Source organism: Lagopus muta, chromosome 23, assembly GCF_023343835.1.
Source record: "Lagopus muta isolate bLagMut1 chromosome 23, bLagMut1 primary, whole genome shotgun sequence".
NCBI classification, from domain to species: Eukaryota; Metazoa; Chordata; class Aves; order Galliformes; family Phasianidae; genus Lagopus; species Lagopus muta.
The window spans coordinates 3,019,893-3,043,643 of record NC_064455.1 but is presented as its reverse complement, the minus strand read 5'-3'; the positions used below and the strand labels follow the sequence as shown (position 1 = coordinate 3,043,643).

The 23,751-nt window shown below is 48.9% G+C and overlaps 2 protein-coding genes across 2 annotated transcripts; both read left to right on the top strand.

The window, feature by feature from the left end:
- Positions 1-581: 581 nt before the first annotated feature.
- On the top strand, positions 582-8,101 carry MECR (mitochondrial trans-2-enoyl-CoA reductase). Its single transcript, XM_048968721.1, has 10 exons — positions 582-746; positions 4,082-4,179; positions 4,276-4,407; positions 5,161-5,304; positions 5,384-5,486; positions 6,154-6,256; positions 6,527-6,600; positions 6,712-6,772; positions 7,233-7,299; positions 7,395-8,101. The coding sequence occupies exons 1-10, from the start codon at positions 616-618 to the stop codon at positions 7,556-7,558; spliced, it is 1,077 nt and encodes a 358-aa protein (XP_048824678.1). The 5' UTR covers positions 582-615; the 3' UTR covers positions 7,559-8,101.
- Positions 8,102-8,827: 726 nt separating this feature from the next.
- On the top strand, positions 8,828-19,621 carry SRSF4 (serine and arginine rich splicing factor 4). Its single transcript, XM_048968720.1, has 6 exons — positions 8,828-8,974; positions 14,012-14,154; positions 15,032-15,144; positions 16,872-17,086; positions 17,960-18,043; positions 18,211-19,621. Exons 1-6 carry the CDS (start codon positions 8,868-8,870, stop codon positions 18,968-18,970), a joined length of 1,422 nt encoding a protein of 473 aa, XP_048824677.1. The 5' UTR covers positions 8,828-8,867; the 3' UTR covers positions 18,971-19,621.
- Positions 19,622-23,751: the final 4,130 nt, after the last annotated feature.

The following is a 23,751-nucleotide window of genomic DNA, read 5'->3' as shown; positions in this document are numbered from 1 at the left end:
CATGGTATGGTATGGTATGGTGTGGTAAGATATGGCATGGCATGATGTGATATGGGATGGGATGGGATTGGGATGGGATGGGATGGGATGGTGTGGTAAGGCATTGCATGGGATAGTATGGGATGGTGTGGTATGGTGTGGTAAGGCATGGCATGGCATGGCATGGCATGGTGTGATATGGGATGGGATGGGATGGGATGGGATGGGATGGTGTGGTGTGGTAAGGCATTGTGTAGCATGGTAAGGCATGGCATGGCATGGCAAGGTCTTACCATCACCATTTATGGCAAGGTACGGAGTATCATGGCATGGCATGGCATAGTAAGGCACGGCATGGCACACTAAGGTACGATATCCCATAGAATCATAGAATTGTTTCAGTCGGAAGGGACCCTTAAAGATCGCGTGGTCCAATTCCCCGCAGTGCACACGGACACCAACAGCCCCACCGGGCTCCGGGTGCCCTCCGGGGACGGAACGGCACAACCCGCCACCACGGCGCTGCTCTGCCAGACTCGAGGCCGCCTTAAGGCCAGGCGAGGGCGGGACCGACCCGTTGGGGGTGGGGTTGCCCCCGTGACGCCGCCGGCGGTCGCGCCGTGCCGCCGGGCCGGGATGCAGCGGGCGGGAGCGGCGGTGCTGCGCGGGTTGCGGGTTCATCCCGTGCGGGCACGTTGTGCTGCTGCCGGGAGCGTCCCGAGGGGGCTCCTGTATGAGCGGCACGGGGAGCCGGCGGACGTCCTGCAGTAAGGAGGGAGAGGGGGAGTTTGCAAGGGATGCGTTGAAGGGGGTGAAGTTTGGGGGGGGGGGGGAGCGAAAATATAGGGGGTGTAATTGAAAGGGGTGCAGATATTGGGGGGTGCAGATATGGGGGTGTATTGCAGGGGGTACAGATATGGGGGGATGCAGATATGGGGAGTGCAGTTGAAGGAGGTGCAGTTATGGAGGTTGCATTGCGGGGGGTGCAGCTATAGGGGGGTGGAGATGCAGGGGGTGCAACTGAAGGTGGTGAAGATATGGGGGGTGTGCAGGTATGGGGAAGTGCATTGCAGGGGGTGCAGATATGGGGGGGCGAAGATATAGGGTGTGGAATTGCAGGGGGTGCAGATATGGAGGGTGTGTTGCAGGGGGTACAGATATGGGGGGATGCAGATATGGGGGTTGCAGTTATGGAGGTGCAGTTATGGGGGTTGCATTGCAGGGGGTGCAGTTATAGGGGGGTGAAGATGCAGGGGGTGCAATTGAAGGTGGTGATGATATGGGGGGTGTGCAGGTATGGGGAAGTGCATTGCAGGGGGTGCAGATATGGGGGGGCGAAGATATAGGGGGTGGAATTGCAGGGGGTGCAGATATGGGGGGTGAAGATATGGAATTTGCAGTTGCAGGGGGTGCAGATATGGGGGTTGCAACTGAAGGAGGTGCAGCTATGGGGGTTGCATTGCAGGGGGTGCAGATATGGAGGGGGTGCAGATATGGGGGTTGCAACTGAAGGAGGTGCTGTTATGGGGAGAGCATTGCAGTGGGTGCAGATATGGGGGAGTGAGATACAGGGGGGTGAAGATATGGGGGGTGTAATTGAAGGGGGTGCAGATACGCAGGGGTGCATTGCAAAAGGGTGCAAGTATAGAGAGCTGCATTGCAAGGAGGGTGTATTGTATGGGGTGCAGGTATCAGGAGTTCAGATGTTTGGGGTTTATGGTAGGGGATACATGGTGTGAGTGTATAAGGGGTGTATTGTAATGGGGACAGCGGGTGTAGGGGTGAGGCAGGGGTGCATGGCAGTGCAGAGCAGGGGTAGAGGGTGGAGGTAAACCTAGGGATGATGTGGAGTTTTTTGGGGGTGCACAGTGTGGGGGTGCCAGGGTAGTTCAGCACACAGGGAAGGGGCAGCCCCCCAGTTCCTCAGTGTTCCCTGGGGGAACCTGCATTGCTGCACCCCACTTTGACCCCAGTTGGGTATGCAGGGTCAGGAATGAGAGTGTTTCCTGGGGTTGCAGGTAGGGGTTCCTGCAGGTGCTGCACCACCCAAGGCACAGCAGCAGTACAGGTTTATTTCTCTTCGAATTATGGCCAGAAAGGCTCAGAAGAGGGAAGTTTTTTCTGCTTTCTTTTTCAAGAGAGGAAAAGGAGAGGCTGAAGGAGCTGGGAATGTTCAGCCTGGAGAAGAGGAGGCTCAGGGGGGACCTCATTGCTCTCTATAACTTCCTGAAGGGAGGCTGTAGTGAGCTGGGGGTCGGCCTCTTCTCTCGTGTCATCAGTGATAGGAGCAGAGGGAATGGCTTCAAGCTACGGCAGGGGAGATTCAGGCTGGACATCAGGAAGTATTACTTGTCAGAAAGGGTGGTCAGGCACTGGAATGGATGCACAGGGAGGTGGTGGAGTCACCGAGCCTGGGGGTGTTCAAGGAAAGGCTGGATGTTGTGTTGAGGGACATGGTTTAGTGGGAGCTACTGGGAATAGGTGAACAGTTGGACTGGATGAGCTTTGAGGTCTTTTCCAACCTTGGGGATTCTATGATTCTATGATTCTAAATGCTGGGGATGTGCAGATGCAGCTGAGCTGTTTCAAGTTGCACAGAACAATGGAAGGCACAGATCTGGGTGCATACAGAACCCAAACCACTCTTTGGGGCAGGCAAGCAGATGATTCTCTTTGGACCATTTAATTGTACCACACTGTTTAGCAGCACTGAGATTTGCTGGGACATGGGGCAGGAGCAGCCGTCCTCACCCTGCTGCTTGTGCAAGACCCACCTTGTGATGGGTGAACCTCTCTGTGTCTTGTTGCAGATGTTTGGGAACAGATCCGATTTCCCCTAAAGCTCAGGCAGGGTGGGATGAGCCCTCAAACCCATTCCAGATGACACAGCCTCATCCTTGCACAATGCCTTCTTACACAACGTTGGGTTTTGGCAGCCTTGGCCAAAAATCCCTCCATATTTTTTATTTTATAATAAAAAGATTTTTCCACAGCAGTTTGACACTGGGCTGCCGCTGTGCTTTTTGCTCAGATCTTAAGCATTCAGAACTCTGAGTTGTCTCCACATCCATCACTAAGGCAGTTTCAAAGGGAAAAAGGGAAAACCACGTTGCTGGCTCAGGACGAGCAGTGAAGGAAATTCAGCAGGTTGTTCTAATGGCACACATTTAGCAGCACATAATTGCAGCAAATAACCGCCCTGAAAATTGGCAGCACCAGGTCCAGCCACCTCCTTCACTTGTTCAATGTGGCTCCAATTGCCCTCATCTTGCAAACGGGAGATGACTTTGCCCTGGCCTGCAGTGGGTCAGGCAACCACCAGCTCCCTCGTCCCCACTCTGTGTGTCATGGTGTGAATGCTGCTTGATGCATCTGTGGGCAGTGGGACGCAGCCCTGCACCCCCTGTGTCCTCTTTACTGGAAGGTTCGTGGCCCAAGGCAGCCAAAAAATGAATGCCCCTGTGCGCAGCAGCAATGGGCTGAGTGGTTTGGTGATGGGAAGATAGTAACTAGCAGGGGCACGGCTTGCTGGTGGCACTCGGAGGGTTGGGTTGACTTGGTGGCCTTGAAGATCTTGTTCAGTTTGGATAATTTTGGATTCTGCCTCACCCAGCCATGGTGTAAGGGCGTTTTCCATGGATTTCCATGAAAATGGTTTGGTGGCAAAGGGGTTTGGAAGGGCAGGATGTGCTTTTGGGTCCACCTGACTGATGAGGAAAAGTTTCTTCCCAGAAAGAGAGAGAAAGCACTGGCACGGGCTGTCTAGGAAAGTGATGGAGTCACTGTCTGTAGAGGTGTTCAGAGAAACTTGGAGATGTGGCACTGAGGAACATGGTCAGTGGGCATGATGGGGTTGGACTGGGTGATCTTAGATGTCTTTCCCAACATCAATGATTCTATGGTGTGAGGCAATGCTGTGAGCAGGGGGACAGGCTGGAGGAGCAGCACAGATGCTCTGTTAGATATTGAGATTTTATTTCTTGCTGGATGAGACCAGGCTGTAGCAATGTAGACGGGGAAATAGTGCTGCTTTGCTTATGGCTGATGCTTTGTAGAAGTAATACAGGAATGAATCTCTCTGTAATTACTGTGTCCCCACCAGGCTGAAGGAGCTGGAGCTGCCTGCACTGGGACACTCAGATGTCCTCATTAAGATGCTGGCAGCGCCCATCAACCCGGCCGACATCAACATGATCCAAGGTAGTTTCTTGCTGCCTACAACTGGCTGTGCATCATAGAACTGTGCATCAGTCCCTATCCTGGCTCTGTGCGTGGCTCTCACCCTGCTCCCTGCAGGCACCTACGCCCTCCTGGCCCCACTGCCAGCCGTGGCAGGCAATGAAGGCGTTGGGCGCGTGCTGGAGGTCGGCCCTGGCGTGGTGACACTGAGTCCTGGGGACTGCATCATCCCTGCTGATGCTGGGCTTGGTGAGTCTGGGGATGGGCCCTGGGTGCACCCTGCCTGGGGGAAGGTTGCGGATGCAGAGCCTCCATCTCTCCGGCGCCCACTGCTGTGTGCTGAAAGCGTGTGCTCAGCTTTAATCCAGAAATCATTTACTTTTCTATAGTGCAAACCCTTTATGGCCCTTGTGCACTATTACGGAGTATCACAGCAATCTGTTCTCTGGAAACAAGCGTGTTTTGTCACAGCTGATGATGGCCTCTGTAAAGACACAGGATAAAGTGTTTAACCTGTGCAAGAGCAGTTCTGTCTCATTACAGTTTCCTCCCTAATAGTGCTCTGATGGGAAAGCTTGGGAATTTATTTTCCAACAAATGCCTCTCGTGCTACTCCAGCACGCCAATGGCCAGAGAAATTGTCGGTTCCCATTTAGTCTAACAGCTTGTTCCTTCCCTATTTCTTCTTAAAAGGCTTTTTCACTTAATGGGAGACCGAAAGCCATCTAGTTAAGATCCAAATGCGATATTTTTAAACATAAAGGGAAAAAAAAAAGTAAATGGATGATAGGGGTTAAATCAGATCTAAGTATATCCAGCCTGCACGTTGTTTCAGGCTTTCTCTTTCTTTACTTACATAAATGTTCTGGCTCTAGCCATTGAGGAAAAGGTTTAATATATTGCAGTATGATGTTCACCCCATGCTCTGCAAGGCAGTGCTGCGGCAATGCGAGTTAGGGTGCAGTGCCAGGTCTGCCAGCGCTGTTTTGTCCCACTGCACAGGGACGTGGCGGACACACGCGGTGCTCCCCGAGGACAACCTGCTGCGTGTGCCCAGTGACATCCCACTGCTGTGTGCTGCCACGCTCAGCATCAACCCCTGCACAGCACTCCGCATGCTGACCGACTTTGAGAGCCTGGCGCCGGGTACGTTGTGTGCTGGGGTGATGCAGGAGGGATGGGGGGGGGTGAGCCCACCTGGCTGTGCCAAACCTGTGCTCCCCAGGGGACTCCGTCATCCAGAACGCGGCCAACAGCGGCGTGGGGCAGGCTGTCATCCAGATTGCAAAGGCCATGGGCATCAGGACCATCAATGTGGTGAGGGACAGGTGAGTGCCGTGAGGTGGGAGAAGGGGAAGGAGGCACAGTGTGGGGACCGGAGGTTCCTTCTGAGCGTGTTCAGCCCAGAGAAGGTGGTGAAGACTCAATCATAGAGGGTCTGATTCTGTTGTATTTCGGTTTTCTGTGGTTCATTTGCATAGTCTGTGCATCACTGGGGCTTTTGTAGGTAATTACAGGCCTGCCAGGCTTGCTTCAGTGCCTGGCAAAATTATGGAGATTATTCTGAGTTATTGAGAAACACCTGGAAGGCAATGCGGTCACAGCCAACACAATTTCATGAGGGGAAAGTCCTGGTTAATGAACTTAATCTTCTTTTATGACAAGGTCACACACCTTCTTGTCTGAGGGAACAGCATGGAGCTCTGTCAGTGGACAGACAGACAGGTGGGGGATAGGGAAAGGTTCTGCTCTAGAGGGTGGTGGGCACGGAACAGTCTGTCCATGGGGCAGTGGGCACAGCCATGAGCTGCCAGAGCAGAGAAAGCATTTGGACACTGCTCTGAGACGTAGGGTTTGGATTTGGGACGGTGCTGTGTGGAGCCAGGGGTTGGCATCAGTGATCCCTGTGGTCCTTTGTCACTCAGCCCTGTTCCAGCAGAAGATGCCCAGATCAGATGCCCTGATCTCTGCCTTACAAGGCCTCTCTCCCTCCAGACCCGACCTTCCCCAGCTGGTAGAGCGGCTGCTGGCCTTGGGTGCAGACCACGTTGTGACAGAGGATGCGCTGAGGAAGCCAGAGATGAAGGAGATATTTAAGGTACCTCAATGTGAGGCCATCTGAGAGGCTGCCCCACAGCTCTGTACTTCGAGTGGGAGCTGCAGGGATAGCAAAAAGGAAAATGTGCAATGAGCAATTGTGAGTCAGGGCAGGCAGCGTGACATCTGGGCTGTAAGTCATTAGGAATAGATACAGTTCTCTAAGCCACTCACTAATCGCCTCATATATTTACCCAGCCATTAATACAAATGGGCTTAGTGGAGCTCTCTGCACAGTGCTGATGAAGGGCTCCCTTCCTTTTTCCTGCAGAGCATCCCGAAGCCCCGGCTTGCCCTGAACTGCGTTGGAGGCAGGAGCACGACGGAGATGCTGCGGCACCTGCAGTGAGCTGGGCTGAGGGCTGGGCTCAGAGCCTGCTCCAAGACAGGGCATGTGGGTTGGGGTGTGATGGGGGAGCAGCCCGTGGGCAACCCAAGGCCTTGTACCTCCTGCAGACCCAAAGGGACCATGGTGACCTATGGAGGAATGGCAAAGCAGCCTGTGACGGTGCCAGTGGTGAGTATAGGGATGGTACTGGGTACATCTGCAGGAGTTCAGTGCGTCCTCTGTCTGGATGTCACATTCAGAGCCTCCAAATTTCTGTCTTTGTTTTTAACCGATGGGTTTGTTGTGGAATGAGCTGCCTTGCATTCTGCTGTGGGGTCTCTTGGTTGCACTCATGGAGGATTTGGACTGCACTGAAGTCCCTGCACTGAAACAACCCCACAGATGCTGAGTGTCTGATTTGTCCTGGTGCAAACTGTTCTTGTATGCTGGGGCTGTGTGTGTCTCCTTGATGTGAAACTGGGTTTTATCCCAGTGAGACGCAGCTCGGTGCTGCAGCACATGGTATTTCATTACTGTGAACCTGCCAAAGCGGATCTGTCCCAAATTAGAGCTCTGAAAGAGGCTCCTCACACTAGCAAGAACTCAGGAACAGGCTGAAGGGGACAGATCTCATCTCCTGTTTCTGCAGAGTGCCTTCATCTTCAGGGATGTGAGGCTGCGTGGCTTCTGGGTGACCCAGTGGAAGAAGGACCATGGTGAGCTGCAGGCTTGGGGTTAGGGATGCATTAGGGTTGGATTAGGGGGTTGGGTCAGTGTTCAGGGTGACAGTGACCACCTTCTTCTCTCACAGACAAGCAAAGCATGGCCAGCATGGTGGATTCCCTGTGCCAGATGGTGCGGAAGGGGCAGCTCAGCGCTCCTGCCTGCACTGCAGTCCCACTGGAGGATTTCAGGGAGGCCTTGGTGGCATCTGTGCAGCCCTTCATCTCCTCCAAGCAGATTCTCCTGCTCTGACTTCTTGCATAAATTGTTTCTTTTTTTTTTTCCTTTTTTTTTTCTTTTAATTTCAGGTATTAAAAGCCTCTGGAATTTTGCAGAGGCCACACTGAAAAGAGGCTGGGTTTGCTTCTGGAGGGAGACTTGGGTCACATTTTAGTTTGTTGCAGCAGAAAGCCTGGGCTCTTCCCTTGGCCATCTCAAGGGAAAGGAGCAGATTGAATTGCAAAACCACTTTTTAAAACATTTGTATTATTATTATTACTTTTTATTGTTGTTAATTTTTCCCTACCTAGCACATGCAGTGCTGGCATCATTGCAGGGCACCCACGCAGGCTGGAGTTACACTGGACAACATGGGTACATTTTCTACCCTCTGGGCTCACCCCAACAGCTCACCACCATCAATGTGATTTTTCCAATGCCTGGACTTGAATTCAGTTTTGCTGCTGTTACTGAACCACCACAACTTCTGATTGTGGAACGCGCAGGGAAACCTCTTGGAAACCAATGTCTGATATATCTATTTTTGTAAGATGCTGCCAATAAATGTTTATGTGCTCAAAGCATTCTGTTGCTCCAGCAGCCCCTGGAAATTCTTGGTGTTCCCAGTTCAGGGCTGGGAAATCCCACTGCTCATAGAGGTGAGGCATGGGTGGGCTGTGCCCCATTAGGTTGCCCAAGGAGGCTGTGGATGCCCCATCCCTGCAGGCATTCAAGGCCAGGCTGGATGTGGCTCTGGGCAGCCTGGGCTGCTGGTTGGTGACCCTGCACACAGCAGGGGGTTGGAGCTGGATGAGCATTGTGCTCCTTTTCAACCCAGGCCATTCTATGATTAGCACTATGGGGGGTTGGGGTTAGTGTTAGGGTTAGGTTAGCTCACCAGGAGCAGGGGCTGATGGAGAGTGGAGGGAACAACTCTGCCCTTAGAGCGGGTTTCTCATTTTGAGCAACAGCCCATATAACAATTACAGTCCCAATTCATCTTTTGCGGGGCAAAAATCGGGCTTTTGGGGTCTTCCTATAGGGAGGGAGAAAAACAAATGAAGCACTGAGGTCCTTGGCATTTAATTAACATTAGAACGGTCTGCTGAGGTGCAGGTGGAATCTCGTACCGAGAAAACCCTTGGGACCCCGATATTGGGGTCGATATCCCCCACCCGGTGACTTCGGGGCAGGTGGGCCCACTCGTGCAATGGCCCTTTTAAGAACCGCCGGGTGGGCGTGGCCTGTGCTGACGTATCGCCCCCCCACTCATCGCCGCGCGGCGTAGTGACGTTGCAGCGCCGCCGTTTGGCGCCACCCCTTCCCGCCCCCCCCGGGCGCGATGCCGCGGGTGTACATCGGGCGCCTCAGCTACCAGGCGCGGGAACGGGATGTGGAGCGTTTCTTCAAGGGTTACGGCAAGATCCTTGAGGTGGACCTTAAGAACGGGTGAGCCCGGTTCGGTCCAACTCGGCTCGGTTTATCGGTGGAGCGCGGGCCCGGCCCTGCGTAAGCGGCGGCCTTGACAGGAGGGCCGGGTTTCGCTGTGATGGGAGGCGGCTGCTCTGAGGGGCGCCGGGGGGTTGAGGGGCTGTGAGGGAGTTTGGGGTGTTGTGGTGATGGGGGGTGGGGGGTTGAGGGGCGTGGGTTTCCATGGAAACGGGGGGGGGCAGGGCGGCCGGTGCCGTTGGGATGAGCTGGGGGGGGGGGGGGGGGGGGAGGTATGGCTGTGGGGTTTTAGGGCGGCTGGGGAGAGCGTGGGGAGGAGGTGTTCAGCATTGAGGTTAAAGGGGAGGGAGGGCAGAGTGCCCTGTGTAAGCTGGGGGCGTCCCGTCATGGGAGGGGAGGAAGAGTTCTCGAGAGCAGCCCTGCGGAGAAGGACCTGCGGGTCCTGATGGATGGAAAGCTGAACATGAGCCAGCAGTGTTTCCTGCAGCTCAGGAAGCAAATGGGATCCTGGGCACTGTCAGAAGAGGGGTGGCCAGCAGGGACAGGGAGGTGATTGTCCCCCTCTGCTCTGCCCTTGTGAGGCCCCATCTGCAGTGCTGTGTCCAGGTCTGGAGCCCCCAGTACAAGAAAGACAGGGAGCTGTTGGAGAGGGTCTGGAGAAGCCACAAAGATGATCAGGAGGCTGGAGCACCTCTCCTACGAAGACAGGCTGAGGGAGCTGGGCTTGTTCAGCCTGGAGAAAAGAAGGCTGCAGGGTGACCTCATTGCAGCCTTCAGTACCTAAAGGGAGCCTACAGACAGGAGGGGAATCAACTCTTGGAAAGGGGAGATAACAGCAGGAAATGGTTTGAAGTTGAAGAAGGGAAGACTGAGGTTGGATGTCAGGGGGAAGTTCTTTGCTATGAGAGTGGTGAGGTGCTGGAACAGCTGCCCAGAGAGGCTGTGATGCCCCGTCCATCCCTGGAGGTGTTCAAGGCCAGGTTGGATGGGGCCCTGGGCAGCCTGGTCTGGCATTAAATGTGGAGGTTGGTGGCCCTGTGTGTGGCAGGGGGTTGGAGCTTCATCATCCTTGAAGCCCCTTCCAACCGTGGCCATTCTGTGATTCTGTATCGCCTCTCAGCTGGGCTGAGCTGTGGTGCAGCCCCTTCCCAGCACCCAGCCTGGCAGGGTGGCAGTGGCTCCCCATGCAGGTGTATTTGAGTGCCTGCCCCCTCCCCAGCACTCAGGGTGGGATGCCTGTGGGCAGCTGTGGTAACATAAGGACTCCTTGCTGCATGTAGAGGGTTGGATCCTGATCCACCAGCACTTGGACAAGACATTCAAGTATCGATTCTTGAGAGGAAATAAATTGCTGCTTTCTTTTTCCTGTTTCTTGAAGCTGCCCGCCTAATGAGCGCTGGCATCTTTGTAAGAAAACTTGAAGTCTTGTTTAGGAAGACTGAGTGGGATATGGAATTTGTTGCTATTAGCCAAGAGGGCTGATTATCACTTCTGTTTGTAAATGGATCTCTTGTAAAAGAGAACATCAGAAAGCTCACTAAACTGTTACACTGGCTTTACTGGGAGGTCAACATTTAACATGTTCATAAGACAAATAAAAGCAGTTATTAAAACAAAGGTGTGTGCACATATTGATGTTTTAGCCAGGTAATGTTGAAATGTGCTCAGGTATTTGGTTGCACGTTGCTGGAGCTCAAGGGGTATCTTGTTTTTATGTTGTTGTATGAAAGCTCTGAAAGAAATATTTGTACTTCATAGGCAGATGTCAGCAGAGAAAAACATCTTTCATTAATGGATATGGATCTACCAAATTGCATGTCTGATGCAGTAATGGGCTGGTCCTCTTGCTTTATTGAGAAATGTCTTGCAAGGATTGGCCCTTCCATGCCAGCTTAGCATTTTTAAGTGCTCTGTGGGCAGCTGTGTTGAGTTCAGGTGGCCAAAGCTGAAAGCATCACTCAGGGCATCCTGAGTGCCTGTTACAACAGACTGCAGAGTGAAAGGGAAGACACAGCGCACACCTACAGTGTGAATAGTCTGAACGTGACACCAAAGTTCACCTGGGGGAGACAGAGTTCAAAAGTTGCAGATAACTGGAGGGATACAGGGAACTACGTGTAACTGAGTGGTCATCTGCCTTGCTGTCTGCTGATTCTGTGGTAGGTTGCTTCTGCTGTGGGTTAGATAGAGCTCCATGTATGTTTCTAGGGCATGTTTTATATGGCATTATCCTGAAGCTGTCTGTGCAGGCTCCTGGTGGCTTGTACTTAAATTCCAGTTGGACAGCTATTGACTCCAGCTATCAGATTTGATGCTGTTCTGCTTGGGTTCGCCTCGTGCTCGACGTTTGCTGGAGCACTCCGGAGCTTTGTTTGCCCAATGATCCTTTCTTGTCAGCTTATTTTTAGTAGTGCTTAGCAAATGATTAAAAATGACTGCACACTGTTTCACTCTGTAGAGTCTTTCAGTTTCTTCTGGAAGCTGGTGGGCTGTTGGCAGTGCTCAGCCTGCAGGAGATCAGCCTGTCAGTATTTTAGCAGCTAAGCTGAAGTGCTTCAGCAATAAGATGCAACTGGAATGTGACACAGCAGAGTCCTGAAGGCTTTGCTGGGTCTCGGGTGCTGCTGGTTGTAACTTAAGCTTGCAGTTCAAAGTCTTTGAACAATGTTTACCTGAGGGAAGGACCAGAGAATAAACATCCATTCCTTGTAGGTCCTTCCATTTCTGTTTGAAGTTTCTGGTTGTGTGCTCATAGTTCTCACATGTTTTCCTACATGGACATCTGGAGCTGTGCACGGCAGTAGTGTGTGTATTAAATGACCAGAAAATTGGACTTTTCAGCCTGCTTTTTTATCTACTGAAAGCATGAGAAAAACTAGCAGTAATAACTTGAAAGCTGGAAGCTTTTGCTGGTGGTGAGAGCAATTTGCAATCTCGCTAGCTTTAACAAACAGTTCTGTCTGTGTGCTTCCCTGCCCTGCATCACCCTGAGCAGCTTTCTGGTGTTCATGGCTTCGCCTTGGAGAAATCCCTGCTTGAGGAGGGACGTAACTTCTGCAACGCGCTGAGGAGCAGAGATCAAAGCCAAAAGCTTCAAGCTTCAATTCTTTCATCTCGCTGAGTTCAAAACCTGTGTTTGTTGCCTAAAGAGAAGTGATTTGATTTCCCTGTGACGTGTTTGACTTCAGTGGGAGCAGCCAGTGTTAAAAAATTAGGTTGGAGTCATGAAATGGTGAGAGCCAGCACAGCTGGATGTCAGGAGGGACGATTCCACTGAACTGCTCCTATCGTTCCAAAGGATTCAGGCCTTTCTCTGCCTTAATATTAATGGAGGTGAATAAGATGAGACTTTTTTCTGTTGCTTTCAGTTGTTCAGTTTTGCTGGCAGATCATTGGTGGCAATGCTTATCATTATTGAAGCAATTTCAAAGAATGATTATTTACCAAATCTTAAGGGATGCTTAAGTAGCTGAAGTTCTAAATACTGAAATCTGAGTGTTTTCTGAGATTTTAACTTCAGTAACTCGTTTAAATGACTGTTATGTTTCAAGCAGTCTGAAGATGCTTTTCCTTGCGAACCCTGATATTCCCTTTCCTGACTGTAGCTTCATCTGAGCAGGAGGACTCAAAGGCATCACATGAATTGGAATGGACTGTAAGCTGTTAAATTCTCTTTCAAGAGAATTTCCTTTCTTTTTTTCCTCTTATCCTAGAGCAGAAAATGGTGTAGCTTCACATTATCTGGAGTAAATTGCGTTGACGTTTTTAGTAAGTAGTTTTATGCCACGTATGAAGTAGTAATAGTAGACATTTAAAAGAAGATTTACTTGCTCTGCTGTCAAGTAACAGCAGGCTCAGATTGCTGTAGTTAAAGCTGTGTCAGCACTCGTGGCTTTCTGTGGTGTAAAACTATGCTTCCAAAGGGGTTTGATTCATGGGTTTGCATCATACAGTGCAATATTACACGTATTTAACAGGTGGATCAGCATTACTTTCGTTTATGAGTGGTATGGAGTGTGGTTTTGTTGTTGCTGGCCCATCTTATTCTAGGGCTGCTTTTGTGTTATTACACTCCTTTGTGAATAGGATGAACAGATAGGGTAGATATGTAGTGGTTCCTTTTGGAGCAAATGAGGAAAAGGAAGCTCAACGCTTTCAGCTGAGGTTTGGCTGGTCGTAATCCTCTCTGTGGGACCTTCTTGAAGGTGTTTTGGTGGGTGGACAACAATGAAAAAGCCACAAATGCATGGTGATGGGCATTTTACACATTGTTATTTTCTTTAAACGTGTGTTTAGGAGCTGGCAGGCCTGAGTTTTACTTCAGTGCTCCCCTGAATTTGCTCTGCAGCCTTAAGCAAATCACAGCGTGCCCTGAGAAGCAGCTGTAAGAAATGGTTTTATAAACCATCCTGTGGGATCCTGACTGAGGGGATTGGGTGCCTGCAGGCTGCAGGGCAGTGCTGGAGTGGCTGTCCATGGAGGTGCTGAAGAGCTGTGTAGATGTGGACTTAAGGACGTGGTGCAGTGCCAGAATGGGTGGTAGGTGGATGGTTGGACAGATGGTCTGGGAGATGTTTTCCAGCCTCGATTCTGTGATTCCTTGGGCCTGTGCCCAGTGCTGTCATTGCACTGTCTTGGCTGCGGGTGCCCCCTGTTCACCCCAGGAACTCATTTCTGGTGGCTGTTGCTGCATTTCTTTAAGGTTTGGTCTCCCCATGCTCTCTGAAGTTTTGGGCTGTCATTAAGTGCTTTCTGGGCTGTTACTGCTCACAGTCTAGAGGAAAATGAGTCTATTGAAGAGCAAAAGCAAATCCCTTTTCCTGACTTCACATCTTCTTTTTTGTTTGGCCTTTCAAGCACAGTGCACAGACCCCATGTATTTGCAGAGGTAGACGAGCATTTCCACGTGAGGTACTGACATTCACACACGGAGGTTCCCTCAGGTGCTTCTGCAGAGGCAGCTGTTGCCAGTACAAAGACCTCAGGCTCAGTTTTGAGTGATTCTCTTCTCTTTATTTTCTCCCCCCGTGTTTCCAGGTACGGCTTCGTGGAGTTCGATGACCTGCGAGATGCAGATGATGCTGTGTATGAGCTAAATGGTAAAGATCTTTGTGGGGAAAGAGTGATCGTTGAGCATGCCAGAGGCCCACGTCGTGACAGCAGTTATGGTTCTGGACGCAGTAAGCACTACAATGCATTTGTATCAGTGACTTACTTTAAATAAAATATTTTTGCTTGTTTTTATTTTATTTTATTTTATTTTTTTTAAGTAATTTTAAAAGAAAATGATATGAAGCTGTGAATAGTGTTTTGTAACTGTAAATGTAACTGTCGATCTGAATATTTGTTGTATTAAACTCTTTTAATGGATAAATTAATAAACATGCTTTCTTGTACTATTATTTTATTATCGTTTTGTTTAACTATTTTAATGGTTGATTTGCAATGTGATGTTTAACATAGCTTTAACAAAGACCTCAATGTTTTAATTAAGAGTCCTTTGAGGCTAAGATGACTGCCTGTTCCATTTGCTGACCTTGGGTTACCTTTCCATGAGTGGCTCTTTGAACTTGTGGCCCTTGGCTGACCAAAAAAGGAAGCCATGTGACAACTGCAACCTTTTCCCATTAGACCTGGGTGGTGAGGATCCCAAGGGTTAGAGACAGATGAGATTAATCTCAAATAGGTGCCTGAAAATCTTTATTCATATCAAATACTCAGAAAACTTGTAAGCAATGTAAGTAACATTAGTAAACTGGTTTAATTCGGTTTCTTCTTTCAATCTGTTTTAAAGAGTAAACTTAATTGCATGTTACTTTTAACTTAATTATAATTCCGTGCGTAGCTTTAATGATGTGCTTGTAATCATTTTTAACACTTTGGCTCTTCGTGTTTTGTACAAGGGGGGTTTATTTCTTTCTTTTTAAACTTGTGGGGGTGTGAATTTTGAATGCATTTGGAAACAGATGGGGCAGAACGTTTTTGTCGGGGGGGGTGTAGAGTGAGTGCTCCATTTCCCTGGTTGAAGTACTGCTGTCTGCTTGTCACCTCCTAAAGGTGGATATGGTTATAGAAGAAGCGGAAGAGATAAGTACGGTCCTCCTACCCGTACAGAATACAGATTGATTGTGGAAAATTTGTCAAGCCGCTGCAGTTGGCAAGATCTTAAGGTATGGGGCCCCTTTCTTTACCCTTTCTCTATTAAAGAGCACAAAGGGTAAAAAAGTTAGCTTCTGTTTCATCCAAGAAAACTCATACGCCTGTCTTTTTTTTTTTAGCTCCAACATGTCAGTAGATCTGTGTGCTCATATGCATACAAGTCCATTTTCTTGAAGCGATATTGAGTCAGTCTTGATGTGTCTTTGTGTATACGAAGCCAGTAGTGTGGCATGCAACATGGGGAGCTGCAGTTGCAGGTTTGGTGTCCTCAGATGGTGGGAGAAAAACATTTGCCCTAACAAACCGTCACTTAGAGATGATTATTGTTAAGCTGTTATTGTGGAAACACTTCAGGCAGGCCTGTGGTAGGAGTCGCCAGAGACAAAGGAATTTGCCCTTGTCTGTTTGGATTTTAACCATCAGCTTCTAAGAGCTGTTTGGAAAAGATAGCATCATTCTTGCACAATCCCTCTTAAAAATTTCCACAGCGTGAAAAAAAACTGTTTTAAAGGCTGTTTCAGGGAGAGGATGCTTCCCGAATGAGCAACCATCTCTGCCAAAAAGTGAATGTTCTCTCAAAGTCTGAAGGAATGGAAAGTGATTCTCAGCAGTGGAAATGTTGGGTAACGCTGTGTAGACAGCACTACATCTGAGTCCCCTGGAGGTGGTGCTGACTTGTGATTATCTGCATAGTGGACTAGAGGGGCAGGACAGGGAGCAGCATTCCAACAGTAGGTGCAGAAAGGCAGTGTTTCCTAATTGAACTTAGCAGCAATGGTTGAAAACACTTGTTCTTACAGGAACGCTTTCTTTATGGTTCTCTTTTAAGGATGTGTAAAATTTGTTCTAAACAAACTTTGACGTAGTACAGACTGGTCTGTAATTGAATGTGTAACACTAGTTCAGGTACGTACTGAGATTCTTCAAATGTCTTTTGTTAATGCTTCACACCATCAGTAGCTTGTCTTTGCTTCTGGTATTAAAAATTGTAAGTAGAGCATGGCATGATTAATTCTCTACTGGATGCATTGCTTCTCCGAACAGCTTTCATTTCAGTGTAATTAAGATGGGAGTAGCTGGGCCAAAAACAGACTGAACCAAATTTCTGTGTGCTGTTCCCATTGCAGCTGATGTAGCTAGTGGCTGAGATGGCCTTGTGGCAGCTTGCTCTGAGCAGGGCTCACCTGCTTAGTAAGTGAAACAGAGAAGCCAGGTAGCATGAAGTGGGAAACTGAATTCAGCTCTTTTTTGTGTGGGGGTTTCTTCCAGCAGAATGAGATGTGCTGCCTAGGTGGAGGACAAAGGGAAGTCTGCTTGCTTTAAAGCCTTCTTGCCTGTGTGAGGCCTTCTCATATTTAACCTTTAAGGGTGTTCCTTTCCCCAAGTTACTTTGAAAACAGGATTTAGAGAGCAAGCATCTATTTCTCGACACATTTCTGTACTTTATCGTAGCCCAACCCTACTGCCATTAGACTCTAGATGAGAGATCTTAAATTATTTGGCTCAAATTATCAGTGCTGCCTTAGTTTTCTAATCGCACAAACTCTGTGAAATCATAGTGTGTTACTTGGCTTGCTCAGGAACTTTTGGCTTTAGTACTGCAAATGCTCTTTGTTTAAAACCCTTGCTGACATCAGTGTGACTAGAAGAGGCTATGCAAGCATCGCTGAGAGATGAGCAGAGCCTGGAAGCCTGACTCTGGATTTGAGGCAATGGTTATTCTGTCCTCTTCCTCTAGGATTATATGCGTCAGGCAGGGGAAGTGACATATGCAGATGCACACAAAGGAAGGAAAAATGAAGGTGTGATTGAGTTCAAATCCTATTCTGACATGAAAAGAGCCCTTGAAAAGCTGGACGGGACAGAAGTAAATGGCAGAAAGATTAGATTAGTGGAAGACAGACCTGGATCAAGACGGCGCCGCTCTTACTCCAGAAGCCGAAGCCATTCAAGGTATGTCTCCTGGTGGCATCGTGAGGCTTAATCTAACTGCAATTATATGAACATGCAGCGGGTTCTAAAACACCTTGCAAGTGTTCTGACTTCTCAATAAACCAAGTGTTTGAGAACTTACCAGGTACCAGGAAGTCACCAAGGGAACTCGTATCAGAAGTGTTTTCTTCAGTGGATGTGTGTATTGGTTATCTGAATACATGGCAGTATGCTACTCCTCTTCCCAACTCCATTAAGTCTGTAGTCCTTGTTTTCTTGCAGAGGAATGCTGTGTGGCAGGTGGAGCTGTGCATAGAGAATGAAGCAGAAGGTACTCCTAACACTTCAGTTCTGAACACTGTGTTCTGCTCTAGGCACCAGGGCTAACAGTTCTTCCTCAATTTGGAAGCCCCCAACCACTCCTTGTTTGTAGAGATGTACTTCCTACTTTGTATGATCAAGAGAAATGCTTCAGCACACACTGCCACATTCCATTTTGGGGTAGAACTTCGTAATAAAATTCAGGCAAACTTCTGCTGTTTGTGGAACAACTCATGAATTTAAAGCTTGATTTCATGTGGATTTTCCTCTCTCAGTCAGTCGTGACTCCTGCTGTTCTCTTGTGTCTTCACCACTCCTCAGTGGTGTGTGCAGGTTGGCAGATAGCAGCTCTATAACTGATTCATAATAATAAGCTGCAAAATGAAGTGGTCCTATTGCAGCCTTTAGTTCAGTAAGCATTGGTGTGTTGTGCCTCCTGCATAAGGGTTCCAAGGTTTTGCAAAAGCTCAAGAGTTCTTGAAAGGTGCTTTAATGCTGTGGGCTTTTACCTGCAGGAGACCAGAAGCCCTCCATGGGCACATGCTAATGTTGAGCTGATGGATTTTGTTCTAGGTCTCGCTCTCGAAGCAGGCATTCTCATAAGAGCCGGAGCCGCAGTGCCAGCAGCAGTCGCTCCAAGAGTAGATCAAGATCCAGGTACGTCTTTGTGGTGAAAGAAATGGGGGTTAGTTACTTAAATTTGGGATGATGCTTCTCATTTAAGTGGGCGAAAAGTGTTTTTCTTGACTTATGCACAGTATTTAAGCACTGGTCAGATCCAGGCTGCACTAAAGTGAAGTTGTCTGTTGGCTTTGCCCTTCCAGGTCTGTGTCCCGTTCCAGAAGCAAGAGCCGTAGTCGAAGCAAGAGCCGTAGCAGAGGCCAAAAAGAGAAAAGCAGGACTCCAAGTAAAGAGGATAAAAGTAGGAGCCGCAGCAGGAGTGCAGAGAAATCGCGGAACAAAAGTAAAGATAAATCTGAGGGCACTCTCCATAACAGTGATGAGAAAGAAAAGAGCAGGAGCCGCAGCAAGGAAAAGAGCAGGAGCAGGAGTGGAAGCAAGGACAGGGGAGAGACAAGGGAGAGCTTGAGGAGTAGAAGCAAAGATAGGGAAAAGAGCATTAGCAAAGCTAGAAGTAGGAGCAAGAGCAGGAATGAGAGTAGGAGCAGGAGCCACAGTAAGGAGAAAAGGAAAAATAGGAAGAGAAGCAGGGATGACAGCAGAAGTAGAAGCAGGAGCTGCAGCAAGAGTGAGAAAAGCAAGAGGCGCAGCAAGCGAGATAGCAAACCAAGCAGCAAGAAAAAGAGGAAGGACAGCCGTGAGCAGTCCAGGTCAGTCTCCAGAGAAAAGGAACATCAAAAATCAGAGTCTGACAAAAAGGAGACAAAAGGTGAGGGTGAGGATGCAGCTGCCCGTGTGGTGTCTCGCTCTAGGTCTAGGTCTATTTCCAAGTCAAAACCAAATGTCAAATCAGATTCCCGTTCCAGGTCAAAATCTGTTTCAAAACCGAGGTCCCGGTCCAAGTCTAGGTCTGCCTCCAGGTCACGCTCCCGATCGCGGTCAAGGTCTCGCTCCAGATCCTAACCTTGCTGCAACCATACTCGGAACAGTCAGAGAAGTCTTTTGTACGTGTTTGGTAGTTGTAGCACAAGTGATTGAAGTAGAAAACATGTCAATGCTGTATATTTTTAACTGCCCTGATGGTTTGTCTGTCGTTGTTAGTGGCAGTACTCGCTCCCTGTAATGCTCTCTGGTGCAGGGCTGTTCAGCTCTTTCACTCTTCTACAGAAAGGTTCTCTTAGGATACAGTTCTTCCCAGATCACTGAAACAGCTCTGTTTTCCAGGAGGAGCTTTGCAGAGAGTGAGCACTGCACCATAGTGGGTTTATGAGATTGCAGTGATGACTGATAGGTAGGTATGATGGCTTCAACAATCTTTGCCCTTGAATTGATGCCCTTTGCTGTATGCCATTTAGTGGAAGTGCTAAGTCTTAAGTTTCATACTACTTCTGTTTCATATTTTTCGGACTTACAGAGTTGTGAATAGCACAGTCAAAAGGGGATAAAAAGGTACTTGCAGTAATCTGTGGGAAAATAGAGTTCCATATTCTGGTATTGTGACAATATCCTTGTTTTATATTAATTTTTTATTTATTTTTCCCCGTCTTGCAAAGTACAGTGATCCCTGTTTCCATGAGATTTGAATAAAGACTATTTTTGCTTGATGACACTTGATGGTGATTACCTGAAGTTGTGTTGTGATTGTTGCTGTTTTAGATCAATCGGCGTCAACTTGAATTTGCAGAACAGTTGCTCTTAGAATGGGGTCTTGGTTTGGAAAGTCACTCTATATGTAGTCATATAATATAATTACTTGAATATAATCAAGTTATTTTAACTTGTTTCTCCAGAAGCACTTACAGTGTTGTTTAGAGCTGTAACATTGCAATCAGAAGAATACAAGAAAATGAACCAGAAAAAATAATGAAGATGACAAGACTGTTTTCCATTGTGTGTATAAATGAAATGTAGTGTGCTTCAGCTTCCATAATACAAAGAAGGTGTTTTTTCAGCCACTTTACTTGCTAGACTTAAGTCAACAGAAGTCATTGTTTTGTAACAAAGCATTTTGCTCTCTATACAGCCAACACCAAAGGTAAGTATGGTTCACATGGAAAACGTGCTTCTTCTGCTTTTTGCTTTATTTTGTAGATCATCAGTTCAGTTGTTTCCTCTGCTGCACAGTTGGCCTTTCTTACGGTGCCCTTGAGAAATGAAGGGAGAGGCATGGTGCTTTTACAGTTGTTTTGCTAGTCTGGCACACTCAGCAGGAGGACACAAAGCTTATCCAGCTGTTTACTGCTATGATTTCATAATCTCTGATTGTGAGTTTGAGATTTCAGTCATGAAGCCCAACTTTATAATGGAAAGGTGTTAGTCTGAACCAGGTGTCACGAGAACATTACAGCAGTCAATCCATCTTCTCCAGTTACACACAGAGCAATTGGGAGTTGAGGCTAAAGCTCCAGGAGCTTTCCTTCCTAGCAAAACACCTCTGCTTTGGAGGAAACACAGAAGAGAAATGTGAGGCATGTGTTTTTGAGGAGCTCTAGAGTACTAGAGAGGACTGAGGGGTGAGCTGATCTACTTGAATGTCTTCAGCACCCCTCTGAAGACAGAAGAAGGGAAGGAAGGAAGGAGAGCAGCTTCTAGCACGAGTTCTCTAACTGGTCCTGAATAGCACTCCAGTTTTACAGTTGCACCATTAGCAAATTATTAAAACTGAACTTTCTACAAGCTCCTACATCGGCTTTGAATTAAGAACTGACATTCCTACCTTTTGGAGCCAGCAGTGCCGTCAGAAAATACCAGGCAAAGCAAATCTTATTAATCCTCCCTTAGTCTGGTAGGGAAGGTTAGTTACAGCTTTATTAAGAACTTTCCTGTAGCTAATCTCAAACTGCTAACCATATTTCTAATGGCAATTCTTGCAACTAGATGTTAACCTCATAGGAACAAGTGATTTTTGTATAATTGGATCATTTGAAACTTGCACTGCCGCATTAAAAAGATGAAAGGGTGATAGATCACAAGAGTGGCTTTCAAGACAATATTTCTGTAGCACGTAAGAGAGGGCTCAGGGCTCGGTGAGTGGCTCAGGCTGTATCAAATGTCACATTACTGCAGGAGCATGAGAAAGCTCGGTGGAAGTGATATTTAATTTCCTTTGAAGTTTGAGATGTTCAGTTTTGTGGTTACTGCTTGAACATCTTAGGCGATGAGTGTTTGCAATTCCTTCTGCTGCTTATAAAAGAAACAGGCAAGGTGCTGGCAAGGTGATGATGGTCCTTGGGGTCCCTTTTAACCCAAGCCGTTCTGTGATGATAATAGGGATAATTAGCTTAAATCCTTCCTAACAAAATCCACAACCTGTTAAGTGTAGGCGAGCATTTTACTCTTGCTTTTGCTGTCTGACAGCCAATGCTGCTGCTAGTGAAGTGCGTGTTTTTAGTAAGGGTGCTCAGTACTTTCTTCCCCGGATCCCTGAGGATGGGTGTTTTGAGGGTGGAAGGAAGCACACAGGCAAACTTTTAACTAAGATGCACGCTGTGCCCAGTAGAGGAGGTTCTATAAACCACACAGGTCAAAAATTAATTTGAGGTTACATAGATGAGTAGTTTGGGCCATGCAGAAGTAAGGAGCTAGCACCTACTCTGCACGGAAATGTCTGTACTTGCAGTGAGGTATTAGTGCCGTTTTTAGATGTAATTCATTAATTAGTGCAGTTTTTGGATGCAATTCGTTGTTGCCTGTTCCCTGCTTTTGTTCCTGCCGTTTCCAAAGCGGGTGATCGATTGCTGCGGGCAAGTTATCAAGAGGTAAAAAGCAGGTTTCGATTAAGAAAGCGGTGGAGAGCTGGGCAGCACGGGAGCGATGTGGTGCAAGGAACAGAAGCAGAAGCGCAGCGGGGCTCAGCAGGGGCTGATTTCCTCAAGAGATTTCATCAGCTTTAACCGACAGCTGCGTGGTGAAGGCACTGCCCCGCTCCGCTTCCTTGGGCATCCCTCGGGTATTGAACGCTTTTGCTTTCCCCTAAGAGCAGCTGATTTAACTCGCGCGCTGATCTTTTTAAATGCCATCTTTCATGGTAAGGAATCCCACAGCAACTCGTGGGGAGCAGCACGAGGACGTGGTTAAAAGCAGAGCCTTCAGTGCGGTCTGCTTCTATCGCTGAGCAGCGCTTCCCTGCTCAAAATTCACATATGGGGGGAAAAAAAAAAAAGAAAAAACACGACGTTCCCCGATGAGAAGAAGCACGATTTTAACAGAGCGGTGCGAAGCGAACTCCACCACAGGTAGAGCAGCGAAGGCGCCGCTCACGCGGGCCGGCCCGAGATCCCCGTTTCGGACGTCCGGAGCCGCCCCGTCCCCGCCCGCCCTGCCGCCGCCCGGCCCCGCCTTGCCCCCAGCGGAGCCGTGGGGCTCGGGGCCGCTGCCGGAGCAGCGACGCATGCGCGGTGCCCGCCGCCGGTTCGCTAAACGTTGCCCGAGTTGAGGAGAAAAGAAAAGCGCGGGGAGGCCGGGCTGGGCCGCGCGGCGGTGAGTGGCGGCGGGGCCGGGGGCCGCCATCTTGTGGCAAGGGCCGGGCGGCGGCGGCGGCGCTGAGGGCCGGGGGGCGCGGGGCGGGCGGTGCGGGGCGGCGGGGAGGGGTGGGAACATGGCGCCTCCCGCCGTCAGGGCGCCGCGGCCCCGGCGGAGCTCAGCGCAGCGCTCGGCCCTCGGCCGCTCGACGCCCGCTGCTGGGCGCGGGTGCCTCCGCTGCGGGGTCTGGAACTCCGCGTGCAAAGCTCCGGATCCGCTCTGCGAGCACCGCGGAGCCGGGCGGGCTTCTTTCTCCCCTGTTCCTCAATCCTGAACCCTCAGAACCTGAGCGCGGCGGTGCTCTGCTGGGCTTTGGCCTCGTGTCATCGCGCTGCCGTTGTCACAAACGTGGGAGCCCGTCGGAAGATGAGTTTGTGGGCTGTGGAGACAGATATCCCAAAATATTTGAGGCTTGTGCTCGCGGAGGAAACCTGGGCACGGGGAGGCTCAGAGCTTATCCAAAAAGGATGAGATGGAGATTAAGTAAGGCACGATGTCAGCAAGGCTTCAGAACAGAAGCAAACAAACAGTGCAGAACTTTGACATCCCTTTAAAATTCTTTTTGAAAGCCTCTGCCAACTTGCAATCATTGCAGACATGAAAATATTGGAGGACAACAAAATGTAATGGCGTGCTCTTCTTGTTTTCTTTTAACTACATCCGCTTTGAGATCGTGTTTTATTGCTCTCAAAGGGGAACATCAGCAAAGGAGAGATTTTTGGAGGCTTAACCAAGTATTGAGCTTGAAGGTAGATGGCGATTCTACACGAGAAGTAATGCTTTCTGAAAGCAGAGGTTCTCCAGGAGAAAAGCACAGAAGCGATGAAATTGAGGATTAATGGATGGAGGGAAGGCTGCTGCCGGATAAACAGAGCAATAAACTCAGAACTTGAGAATCCCTGAGCGGTGTTTTGCGTAAAGATGAGCGTGGGACAATCTGAATGAAGTTTGGTGTTTGGAAGAATGAGATGAGGGCGGTTTTATTAATGCTCAACGCTGCAGGGAGCTGGATTAGATTTTAGTATCAACGCGTTTAATGTCTTCAAATGCTGCTTAGATGAGTAAAAAAACCACCAAAAAACACAACATTGCGTTTGTCCGTCGTCAGGATTAAGGGATAAAGAGCTCTGATGGTTAGTGCAGAATTGCATAAAGCGTCTCTGGTACATATACTGTATAAGAAGAGGCACAAAAGAGAGGGAAGTACTGCAGTGCCTGAAGTT